This window comes from Carcharodon carcharias, chromosome 22 (genome assembly GCF_017639515.1).
Source record: "Carcharodon carcharias isolate sCarCar2 chromosome 22, sCarCar2.pri, whole genome shotgun sequence".
Taxonomy (NCBI): domain Eukaryota; kingdom Metazoa; phylum Chordata; class Chondrichthyes; order Lamniformes; family Lamnidae; genus Carcharodon; species Carcharodon carcharias.
The window spans coordinates 59770214-59783520 of NC_054488.1; the positions used below are offsets into that span (position 1 = coordinate 59770214).

The window sequence follows — 13307 nt, forward strand, 5'->3', positions numbered from 1 at the left end:
GCCAATGACGCCCAAAATCCCATCAAAGAATAAAAAAACTCTATTCAATCCAAATCTTCTTGTTGCTTGCCTAAATATTGGCCAGGTAAAGGCAAATTCCATAGCGTAGAGTTCACAGGGTTCATTTAGCAGAGTCATTGGTGACTATGAATTTAAGAATATAGAACATTAAAATCCCAAAACATGTAACCCTTTGCCAATCTCGTTGTTTTTTTTTTTATTCATTTATGGGATATGGGCATCGCTGTTTAGACCAGTATTTATTGTCCATCCCTAGTTGCCCTTGAAAAGGTGGTGGTGAGCTGCCGTCTTGAACCGCTGCAGTTCATGTGGTGTAGGTACACCCACAGTGCTGTTAGGGAGAGAGTTCCAGGATTTTGACCCAGCGACAGTGAGGAACAGCGATATATTTCCAAGCCAGGATAGTGTGTTGCTTGGAGAGGAACTTCCAGGTGGTGGTGTTCTCATGTATCCGCTGTCCCTGTCCTTCTAGATGGTAGCAGTCGTGGGTTTGGAAGTCGAGTTCCTGTTGTACATCTTGTAGATGGTACACACTGCTACCACTCTGTGTCATTGGTGGAGGGAGTGAATGTTTGTGGATGGGGTGCCAATCAAGTGGGCTGCTTTTCCTTGATGGCGTCAAGCTTCAAGTGTTGTTGGAGCTGCACTCATCCAGGCAAGTGGAGAGTATTCCATTACATTCCTAATTTGGGCCCTGTAGAAGGTAGACAGGCTTTGGGAGTCAAGAGGCAAGTTACTCGCCACAGGATTCCTAGCCTCTGACCTGCTCTTGGAGCCAAAGTATTTATATGGCTAGTCCAGTTTAGTTTCTGGTTAATGTTAACCCACAGGACGTTGATAGTGGGGGATTCAGCGATGGTAATGCCATTGAACATCAAGTGGTGAGGGTTAGATTCTCTCTTGTTGGAGATGGTCATTGCCTGGCATTTGTGTGGCCACTTGTGAGCCCAAGCTTGGATATTGTCCAAGTTTAAACATAACTGTAATTTAAATAATTTAATAACCATAATTTAACCATAACTGTGGACAAACACCATCAAAAGATTTCATATCACTGACCTGCTTTGAGAGCCTCTGCAAGGTGTTCTTTTCGTTTCTGAAGTAATGGTTTGAAAAGTTTCCGTACAGGAAAGTCTGGATTTGATGACTTTATCTCTTCAAGTAAGGACTTCTGGATGTCCTGAGAGAATTCTGTCCTCCTGTTAGATAACTGCAGCATAAAATTACAAACTTTAAAGCCGTCTGATTTCTCATACAATGAAAGACAAACTTTCAAAGGGGCCATTTTCCCACAAATTTTATGTACATTCTCTTCCTAATAAACAGCTCCAAAAGTAAAGTCAGTGCTATCATTTAGACTTTATTGAAGCTTAGTAGTGGATGTGTGAAATTTCCATGTAGCAACACTAAGGTTCTACCCTTAATATGGTTCAACAAAGTTTTTTTAAATTCATTCATGGGATATGGGCTTCGCTGGCTGGGCCAGCATTTATTGCCCGTCCCTAGTTGCCCCCTGTGACAACAGGTGTGAAACTTTAATTTTGTGTCTCCAGGAACTGTGGAAAAACACAGCAGTCATAGCAGGACACATTTTATTCCTCCAAAATTGGGTTATATGAACAAGGAGCAGGAGTAGGCCATTTGACCCCTTCAGAGAGGGTATCCTGAGCTGTATGTCATGAAGGTGAAATTCTGGTGGTAGATTCAACAAGGAGCTGAATTGAAAAATCAGAAATGAGGCTTAGTGTAGTGCTTTAAGTATTAGCCTTCTCATGGTAAACTGGTGCAAATAAGCCCAGTGACAACACTGGGGGGCATTTCTAAACACATAACTGGAAATTTTACAATGTAATCCTACTTGCAATATTAAACTATTATCATTGTGTTAGAACTGAGTCATAAGGAAGTAGTTTTGTTAGCTGAAACAGCAATTCATACTTACACTTGTGTCTGAAACATATGAATGCAAATATCAATTACACATTTAAATAAAAGCAAAATACTGTGGACACTGGAACTGCGAATAGCAATTCTGAAGAAGAGTTATATTCAATGTGAAACATTGACTCTGTTTCTCCTTTCACAGATGCTGCCAGACCTGCTGAGTATTTCCAACACTTTGTTTTTATTATTAATTACACATTGCTCAGTACAAGCCATCAGCATCAAATCTAGGGTTTTCTTCCAAATTCGCTATTGTCCTGAAATCCCAAACAGGATCGTGTTTCCAAATTGAAAGAAAGAACTAGGATTTATACAGCACCTTTCACAATCTCAGAATATCCCAAATGCTCACAACAGTCTCACTATTGTAATGGCAGAAAACACTGCAGTCAATTTGGCAACACAGAAGCTGCTGAGGTTGTTGAAATTTCTTTAACTTTCATCTTTTTTCTTTAAGGGGAGGAAAGAACCTGTATTCACAGAGCACTTCCAATTCACAGAGCCACATACAGCCAAAGTAGGAAACATAGCAACCAATTCGTACAAAGTAAGCTCCCAAAAAGAGCAGTGAGATAAATGACCAGATAATTTATTCTTGGTGATGTTTGTTGAAGAATAAATATTTCCCAGAACATTAGGAGAACTCCCCTGCTCTTCTTCAAATAGTTCTTTGGCGTCTTTTACACCCACCCAAGAGTGCAGATGGAATTTCGACCTTCTGACTCAAGAGGTGAGTGTTATCACTGAACCAAAGCAGACACAAAGACAGGTATCCTGCACCCGGTCTCTGTTACTGTTGTTCTGAACCAGTGTACTCTGCTGGCTCATTCTCCAATCTTTCTCCATTCTAAACAGATATTCTAAGCACGATCACAATTGAGCTCTGTAGTAATTAAACATCAATACAACAAATTAAAATTAGAAAGGTACCACGAGAATCACTAACCCCAGTCCAAGATGCAACAGTGGTGGTTGTGTATTTCACTTCAGAGAAATCTCCAAGGGCAAGGGAAACTTTCAGAATTCCTTCTATTCCTTCACTCACATCCTGGAGGCGGTTTAGAATAGCTGAGTTGGGCCAACCTAGGTTCCATAACAATGAAACTAGACAACAAAAACAAAATCATGTTCATTTATAGCAACTAGCTAGAATTAATTTATGAAATGGTGATGTGATGTGCTAAAGGACCACATTACAGAGCAAGCGTATTAGCAGAATGACCAGAAGTACTCGAAATAGATTATACCACGGCCATGTTATAGCACAAGTAAAACTTTCCATTTGTACAGTCCTATCGCCACATCAACCAACTAAATATATTGATCCATGCCAGTGCACAACATGGAAACATCAACACAAGTTTATCTTTGTCCATTTGCCCAACAGGACAGTTTTAGGTATGCGTAGAAATAATGTGGAAGGAGATCTGATCCTGAAAACTACTAGGACATTTCCTGTGGTGCTGATCATGGCAAGCTGAAGGATGGTTACCACATTTCTGGATATTTTGACCATTTTTCCCAGTGAGGATTTATTTTTAAAATGTGTTACTAAGTTGAAGTTTGCTTTAATTGGATTGGATTCTCAGAACAGCCCCATGCTGGGGTGTGAATCAGAAACGAGGTGAAGCATTTAGCTAAATGAGTTCAAGCAAAGGAAGCCCGTTAAGAGTCTTCTTCATCACAAAGTCATTCAGAGTTCTGAAGAATCATACAGACTCGAAACGTTAACTCTTCTTTCTCTCTCCACAGATGCTGCCAGACCTGCATTTTTCTAACATTATGTGTTTTTATTTCACATTTGCCCCTTAAGCCTATTCCACTGCCATTCATGGTTGATCTGTACACATCACCTGCCTTGGCTCCATATGCTTTGTTACCCTAGGCTAGCAAAAAAAAAATCTATAATAGTGCTGCAGCATCTTTATTCTGTTCTCTTAAGCAAATGCAAGTTATGCCCATTAACCTGAGGGATAGATCATAATTCATTTTTGGTATGTTTCACCATAATGTGAAATAAAGCAGGTTAGGGGATTCCAGCCAAACCTCATTTCTACTATTGTTAACTCAACCTACCTTCAAGAGAGATTGAAGAGTTACATGTGAAAGACATAACTATCAGATCCAGATCACAAGGGAATGCAATTGTTATATCTGATTTATGTTAAGTTGCAACTTTAATTTATAAAGCACTCAAAATATAGAAAAAAGTGTTCCAAGAGGCTTCACAGTGGTGTAATGAGACAAAAATGATATTTGGTCAGTGCCTAAGAACTAAGTCAAAAACGTGGGATTTAAAGTCTGTGGGGCAGAGGCAAAATGTTGGAGATGCTGGAAATCTGTAATAAAACAGAAAATGCTGGGAACATGCAGCAGGTCAGGCAGCATCTATGGAGAGAAACAGAGTTAACATTTCAGGTTGATATCCCACATCAGACCCATTTTCTGTTTTTATTCTGTACCATTGTTCTAGGTAACAGAAGGCACAGCCAACCAATGATATGGTGAAGGGAGGCAGGCAAATATCAGAGGTCAAACTTGAAAGAACAAAGTTCCAGGGAACTGTAGGAGGTTAAAGAGATAGCAGGGTACGAGACACAAAATAACTTAAATGCAAGAGTGAGAATCTCAAATGGCTTTCTCTCAGAGGATTTCCTGACTTTGAGGGAGGGGTGGGGTCAGAGTGTCGGGGAGGAGGTTGGTTGATGCTATGTGTAGGAAGTAGCGTATGATGCTGCCATTGACTTTGATTGGCAAGCTGCTCTTTTCCTGTCCCTTCTCACATGTTTGGAATTTTTCAGATGCAAAGAAAGAATTTGTATCTTAAAAACCAAAGTCAAAATCCAAGTATAATATACAAATTAAGAAGCAACATCTCCCAACTCTGTTAAGTGAACACATCATAAACAGCATTACTGTTCCCAAACTTAAAAATCTCACCTTGACTTTTTTGCTGGACATGAACAACGGTTTGGAAAGCAGCACTTGCAGCAGAGTAGACCTCCATCACTGCTGCAGTCTTTGCTATGTGTTTTTTCAACGTATCTGGTAATCCACTCATGAGAAACTGACGCTTAGCTTTAAATTGTTCATCATCCTGAGAGTTTTCTGAACCATTACAACTTTGTAAAACAAACAAACAGTCATATTATATTTCTTGACCACATTTCCGATATAAACAGCGCTCCTTCCAGCCATCAAAGCTTTTTTTCTGTCTCACTGTTACAACATACAAGCTTTGGTTATATACAGGGACAGGGTAGCCACTGAGCAGGCACAGTGAAATGTGGTGCCTTCAACACTCTGGTAAACAATCTCTCAAATCAGAAGCAGCTAGTATTTATACAAGAACGATATTCATCCCACTGAGGTGGATTCACCATTCTATTAGATGATGGGGTACCTTAATCTACCTGCATTGGTTCTGTAATCCTTTATACCCTTTCCTAACAAAAATCTCAGTTTTTAAATTTTCAATTTATCCCTTAACAACTTCTGTAGGGAGAAGGTGGTGTCGTGGCAATGTCACTAGACTAGTAATTCAGAGACCCAGGCTAATGCTCTAGGGACATGGGTTCGAATCCCACCATGGCAGCTAGTGGAATTTAAACCTTGAATTATAAAGCTAGTAATGGTACCGTGAAACTATAAATCGTTGTTAAAAACCCATCTGGTTCACTAATGTCCTTTAGGGAAGGAAATCTTACCTGGTCTGGCCTACATGTGACTCCAGCCCCACAGCAATGTGGTTGACTCTTAACTGTTCTCTGAAATGGGGCAACTCGGTTCAAGGGCAATTGGAGATGGGCAACAAATGCTGGCCTTGCCAGCGATGTCTACACCCCTTGAATGAAGAAAGAATTAAAAGGCCCAAGGTGACAAAGTTTTTCTCTACTCAACCGAAATTGCAAATTTAATGTAACTTCAAGGCAGAATTCAATATTAAGATGCTCTGAAGATTAAAAAAAAACCAAGCCCCATATATTAAACAAATGAGATAATGCGTCAAACACAATATTCCTTTTTTTAAAAAAAAAGGCAGGGGACATTCACCAGAATGGCACCAGAGATGAGAGACTTCAGTTATTTGAATAGAAAAGCTGGAATGGTTCTCCTTAGAACAGAAAAAGTTAAGGGGCAACTTCATCGATGTGTTCAAAATTAAGTGAGGGTTTTGATAGAGTAGATAGAGATAAACTGATCTTACTAGCAGGAGTAACTTGTAGATTGGAATTGGATAAATATTTGAAAAGGAAAACTTTACATCATTAAAGGGAAGAGCAGGCAAATGTGACTAATTAGGTAGCATTTCCAGGGTTGGCACAGGCACAGTGGACTCTTTCTGTGCTCTATGACTCAATTAAAAAGATACAGACACAGCTAATAAGGTACTCACCTGTTATCGTCAATAATGGTGATGGGTCCTGATGGTATAGCTTTGATTGCTTTTTTACCGCAAAATATGGAAGCAACCTTGAGGTCAGCTGGATCAAGACAAAACTTAAAATTAAAACCAGTTCTTCAAATAGTGAAAGTAATCGTGTGCATTTGGAATGACTTGCACGTACAGCACAGATTGGGGGGGGGGGGGGCGCAAACAATTAACAGCATTCACTTCCCAGGGGCAACTGGGAACAGGCAACATTTTTTCTTCTCTTTATTCTTTCATGGGATGTGGGTGTCGTTGGCAAGCCCGGCATTTGTTGCGCATCCCTAATCGCCCTTGAACTGAGTGGTTTGCTAGGCCATTTCTGAGGGCCGTTAAGAGTCAACTATACTGCTGTTGTTCTGGGGTCATATGTAGGCCACGTAAGGTTGGTGGGGTTCCTTCCCTAGTGAACCAGATGGGCTTTTACGACAATCAATGATAGTTTCATGGTCACAATTACTAAGACTAGCTTTATATTCCAGATTTCTTAACTGAATTCAAATTCCACCAGCTGCCACAGTGGAATTTGAACCTATGTCTTCAGAGCATTAAGTATCTGGATTACTAGTCCAGCGACCTTGCCACTACGCTACTGTCTCTCCTTAATTAAAATAAGACAAGTGCAAGGCAGAGTGGATGAAATACTAGAGCAGGAGGATAAAACTTTTCGTAGACTTCTACACAGTTATTCAAAGACTATAATTCAATCTTGTGGCATTGTTTTTTTTTTAAAAACCAAAATGGCTGTTTTAAAGCTTTATGTTAAACAAGTACCGTAGAATTATGTTCACAAAGGGCTGTAAAGATCATTCCTAGTTTTCAGGCCAAAAAAAATTTGGGATTTACTTCAAAAAGGCCACGCAGTGCCCAGTCTATGTTACCAGGAAATAAACAATGTCTAGGAGTTTGCTACAAGAATATAACATATTTGAAAGCTTTGGATAATGTCTAAAGGGCCTGAGCAAAGGTCAACCTTTGTATGATTATTCTAAACCCCACGAGTGTGACTACACATAATTTCTTACCAACAAATTCCACATAATGAAGTCTCTTCAGTATAAGTCTGTTTACTTTATATAATGTGCCAATTTCTTTATGTAAGCAATATTAGATTCTCACATGCCTTTGTCACTTCCAAACTTGACTATTCCAATGCTCTCCTGGCTAGTTTCCCATCCATTTCAGCTCATTCAAAACTTTACTGCCCATGCTCTATCATCCATTATGTTCACCAATCGCCTTACTGAGCTACACTCACTCCTGGTCTTACAGTGTACATGTAGGAACATGAGAAAGCCAGTTAGCCTCTTGACTATGTTCCATTGCCATTCAATAAGATCATGGTTTATCTGAGACCCAACTCCACAGAGGCACTTTCGCCCCATATTCTTTAATACTTTTAGTTAACAAATGCTTCTGTGCCACTTGTCTCAACTACCTACTGCAGTCACACAATCCACATTCTCATCATTGTCTGCGGAAAGCAGTTTCTCCCAAATACTTCATTGGATTTATTAATGACCCCTAGTTTGGGACTCCCAAAAGTGAAAACATTTTCTCTACATCTTCCTAACGAACCTCTTCACAATTTCAAAGACCACTATGAGCCTTCTCTTTTCTAGGGAAAATAGCCACAGCTTCCTCAATCTCTCCTGATGGGTATAATTGCTCAGTTCTGGTTTCATCCATATGTATATATTTTTTTAAACAATTTCTCCAGTGCTTCCATATCCCTTTTTGCAACATAGAGACCAGAACTGTGTATACCAAATGTGGTCTAATTAAGGTTGCAAGTTAGTTTAACACAATTTCTCTGCTTTTCAATTCTATTCCTCCAGACAATCCCCCCTTCTTTACGCAACATCTATTCTTTGATTACACTTTGGGGCGATTTTCCATTGTAGTTCTATATAAAAACACTCTTAGGCATGTAGCCAATGAGTAAATTTACTGCCAGTCCTGGCAGACATTAGTGGCATAATAATACTGTGCGCACAATTGCCAATTCATTATAGACATTTAAAACTTGGCTCTCAGTGCTGACATTGCACATCTTCAGAATTGACACTGTGGCCACTGACCCAAAGGGCATGCATCAATGAAAGGCTGTAAGTTTCTGTTCATGCAAAGTGCTGCTGTTTACAGTATTTAGGAATATGGCACTTTGTTTGAATTTAAATGATAGCGCTTCATTTACTACTAATATTAACTAATTAAATGAGTTTCTGAAATTGTTAAGGAGCAGGATAGTGCAGCTATACAGCATGTTGAGTTGTAGAAACAGGTTTATGCCAGTTTCTGCCACACAGCAAGTTCCTGATTTCATCTACAATGCTATTAGGAAGCATTGAGCAGAGACCAAAAAGAGGGAGAGAAAGTCGTTGTAAAAAGGAATGTCCCAGCAAGTTGTTACACCTTGCTACACAGTGCCACTGATGAGCAACTGGTGGAGATTCTACAGCCTGATTTCTCAGCCCTGGCTGAAGAATATGGGCAGAAAAAAGACTTCACAAAAAGGTGTAAGGCTGCTCCCTTCAGTAAATTACCAAACAGGAAGATCTACAGGGAAGGGAATTATTTAGATTAAAAAAAGAAAATATTAATGGAACTGTTATTTGTTTTAGCATGTACTAACCTGCAGTGCTCTTGGCTGCTGATGTGCTACCTGAATTCTTTCCCAACATGTCACTTATATTCTTCAATGTTTTGGATTTCTTTTCACGTTGGATTGTACAGTCAGAATTGCTTGCTGCACTTGAATTCAACTTAACTGTCAAGTCCTAGACAAAACAAATGTAAGAAATGAAAAAATCTGTTATCAGGCTGCAGTGATGCTCAACAGACAGGACCATCAGAAGTAATATCACTATTACATATACCAGATATGCAAACAGGATTCTGCTGAAGAGTTTTCATCTGTGATTAGCAAAAATAAAATCTTGCGCATTAGCAGCATTCAGGAATCTCAATGAATTTGTAAAACAGTATAAACATTTAATTAAAAAAAACAAAACAACAGTACAGAACAAGGATGCTGAATAAAAGACTACCCTGCTTTAGAGCAACAATGTGTCTTGGAACACAGCGTCATACAATCATCTATATATTTTCCCTCCTCTCTTGAAGAAATGGGCTTCAGCTGGGGAAATGGTTTCAAAACTGACTCACAACTGGAAGCCTTCATACTAAGTGTCAGTATACTCCATTTATCTAATTTACTGTTTGTTGAACCTTGCTGTGCACAAGCTGCTGTCATGTTTTCCCACAAAACAAGTAAATACTCTTCAACAATAACGCAAAAAGCTACACAAGTCACTTCCTTTGGTCTCCCTGCTGGCTCGTTTCCCTCCCAACTTCAGTCTAGTTCCTATTGCCTATTGAAAATTGGAGACGTTTCAGCAGGTTAAATACAGGAAGAAGAATTCCATCAAAGACACGGCTGCCTTTACTGGTGGTTCGGATGGAAATTAAAGATTTCATGGCAGTATTTTACTGGCAGCAGACAGTTGTGCACCTGAACAACATTCCTCTCAAAACTAACATGAAAAAGATGTCAACTGGTTATTCACCCCATTGGCATTTCTGGGATCTTACTCATTGTAATTTGGTTGTTGCATTCACCTACACAACAAGAGTTCTCTGCAATTCATTGTAGGTGAAATGCTGAAGAGTTTCTGACAGAGAAGACAGACACTATAAATGTGAAGGAGGAGTCAAAACTGACAGGAGAGTGTTGCAATTTTTTTTTACTAACAAGTTTGGAGGGTTAAAATAACACAAGATAGGGCTTCACTAGTGGAAACGGAAAGAACAGAGTGTGTGTATAACACACACACACACACACACACACACACACACACACACACACACACACAGACACACACAGACACACACAGACACACACAGACACACACACAGACACAGACACAGACACAGACACACACACACACACACACACACACACACACAGACACACACAGACACACACACAGACACACACACAGACACAGACACACACACACACACACACACACACACACACACACCTGCTAACAGCATAAAGCTGAGCATTTTGGTGGACAGATGCTTTGTAGTGCAGTGCTACACCTTATGAGAATTCTCATTTTTTTTCTGTTCATTGGTTATGATCTAGAATGCAGTGCTTGAAAAGGCAGTGGAAGCAAATTCAATACAGGTAACCAGACCCTGTATCTGGGAAGCTAGGGGCCAATGTGTACCAGATATGGGGATTTTCCAGATTTTGGGTCCTGGGGTGGTGAAGGGCGGGGATTGGGGAGTGAGGGAAAATAAGATAACTGAAGCCGGGCTGATTTCTCCGCCAAGCAAAGGAAGGGACGGGGCAGGCCAGGTTGGCTTCACCGTTAATCCCGGACCCAAAGAACAGGGAATCAGCGCGGCACGAACCAGACATGACAGACAGGAATGCCCAGATGGGGATTGTGGTTTCCAGGGCAGGGACCAGTTTTCGGGTCTTTCCGGATTTTGGGACACCGGATAAGGGGTCTTATCTGTAGTAGATTTCAAAAGGGAACTAGATATATACTTTTTTTTTCCAGGCCTATGGGGAAAGAACAGGAAAATGGGGCTAATTGGATATCTCTTTTGGAGAGCTGGCACAGGTGCAATGGGCTGTCTTCTGTACTACAAGATCCTATGTTGGGGCAGGGGATGTCATCTCAAAAGTGGATCAACTTATAAAATTTTATATGGTAAATGCAGAGAGAATAAAAATTAATACAAAGGGAAGGATACCTTGTGGGATCTTCAATAAGCTGCATTGTAAATTGGCAGAAATTGCATTTAACTTCAACTGCCTGATCTAGACTGTGCTATGGGGACAGGAGGCAGTCAGTCAACAAGACAAGGCAGAAAGCCACCATGAGCCACTCCTGCGCATCTCATTTTGACCAGCACGAGTGATGGCTGGGAGCAGGTCGGCAAAAACATCCTCTTGGGTAAAGAACAAATATCACATACAGGAATAGATATTTTATTAAAATGCTAGAATCTGACTTTGCAAACAGCCAGCTCTCAGGGTGCCTATGCTGATTATTGTTGTTAAGTATCTTTCTTAAAAAAACTAAAGACAAATTCGGGTGATTTAGGACATTCATAGTTAACAAAAGTAAACCAGTTAAAAGCCCTGAATGCGTCAGTCTTGGGAATTAGAATAATGACAATAAAACAACATTACGAAGATTTCCAGCACAGAAACAGGAATTTCAGCCCAACTCGTCTGTGCCAGTGTTTGTGCTATACAGAAGCTTCCTCACACTCCTCTTTATCTCATCCCATCAACAAAGCTTCATTTCTTTTTTCCTCATGTGTTTATCCAATTTCCCCTTAAAAGTATCTATGCTGTTGGCCTCAACTACTCCACGTGATAGCAACTACACATTTTCACCACTCTCTGGGTAAAGAGGTTTCTCAGAATTCTCTACTGAATTTATTAGTGACTGTCTTGTATTTACAGCTCCTAGTTTTGCTCTCTCCTACTAGTGAAAACATCAGCTGAGGTACCATTTCTGTGTGGTGCAGTAGTAAGGGCCCAAATAGCTTTTCAGGTGAAGAGTTCAATATTCATAAATACTCAATTCCCAACAGACTACTTCAATCAGAAACAATGACGTTATAGAGATAAATTTATCCAAGCAAATTTGGATTAGATTGTAACATTTTATAACAGCATTCAGAATGACATATCTGCACACCAAGTGCCTTTTGTGAATCCTCTTCTGATGTCAAACCCAATGGTCGAATTCCACACAAAACAAACCTGTCAGGCATTGTTTAACTTTTCATGATGATAATGACTTGTCAAACTGGGAGTACCAAACCACCACTCCCTGCTTTTCAAATGTTGTTTTAGTTTTTCATAAAATACTTGAAATGCTAGTACCTCAGTCCCATGAGAATTCTCATCAGATTTGGACTGCTGTCGATTTGACCGCCTAAGAGGCGTAATGGGTTCCACAGGATTTCTGCACTTGCTCTGTTCTTTGGCTTTTTCAACTAGTCTCTTTGCTTTGACCATATTCTTGGATCTGCACATTCGCTAAATAACAAAACATTAACAATTAGAAAAATATCATCATATAATGAAAAAAAGAAAGATCCTGCATTTGTATTACACTTTCCACAACTTTAGGCCATTCCAAAGCACCTTACAGCTAATTAAGTATTTCTGAAGTGTAGATACAGTTGGAGTGCAGGAAACTTGGCAGGTAATTTGCACAAAGCTCCCACATGCGATAATGACCGGATAACCTGTTTTTTAAAAAAAAAGTGATATTGGTTGAGGGATAAACATTGGCCAGGACACTGGAAGAACACACTATTCTTCATCAAGAATTAGGGGATAAGAACATAAGAACATACAAAACAGGAGCAGGAGTAGACCATTCGGCCCCTCGAGCCTGTTCCGCCATTCAATAAGATCGTGACTGGTTTGTTTCGATTTCCACATTCCCATCTAACCCCGATAACCTTTAATTCCCTTGCCTAACAAGAATCTATTTACCTCTGCCTTAAAAATATTCAATGACCTCGCCTCCACCACCTTCTGAGGCAGAGAATTCCAAAGTCGCACAACCCTCTGAGAGAAAAATTCTCACCTCTGTCCTAAAAGGGCAATCCCTAATATTAAAACAGAATCATTTACGTCCACCCAAGAGAGATGTGAGCTTCGTTATGTCTCACCAAAAGTAGGCACCTCTGAGTGCAGCATCCTGTAACTTTAGATAATTATACAATTCTCTTTTGAAGGATGACATTGAATCTGGCCCCACCACACATTCAAGCAGAACATTCCACATCCTAATCATACACCTTTGCTTCGTTTGCCATTCACCTTAAATTAGTGCCCTCTGTTTCTCGACCCTGCTATCAAAGG

At 40.0% G+C, this 13307-nt stretch overlaps 1 protein-coding gene across 1 annotated transcript in view; it reads right to left on the reverse strand.

The window, feature by feature from the left end:
- The window catches only part of atad5a (ATPase family AAA domain containing 5a), a 61814-nt gene that overhangs the window by 42203 nt on the left and 6304 nt on the right, over positions 1-13307 (reverse strand). Inside the window, exons 5-10 of the mRNA XM_041217408.1 lie at positions 12315-12470; positions 9030-9174; positions 6362-6449; positions 4906-5087; positions 2912-3069; positions 1081-1231 (exon numbers count right to left, since the gene is read on the reverse strand). Coding sequence (XP_041073342.1) covers positions 1081-1231; positions 2912-3069; positions 4906-5087; positions 6362-6449; positions 9030-9174; positions 12315-12470 — 880 coding nt within the window. The remainder of the gene's footprint in view (positions 1-1080; positions 1232-2911; positions 3070-4905; positions 5088-6361; positions 6450-9029; positions 9175-12314; positions 12471-13307) is intronic.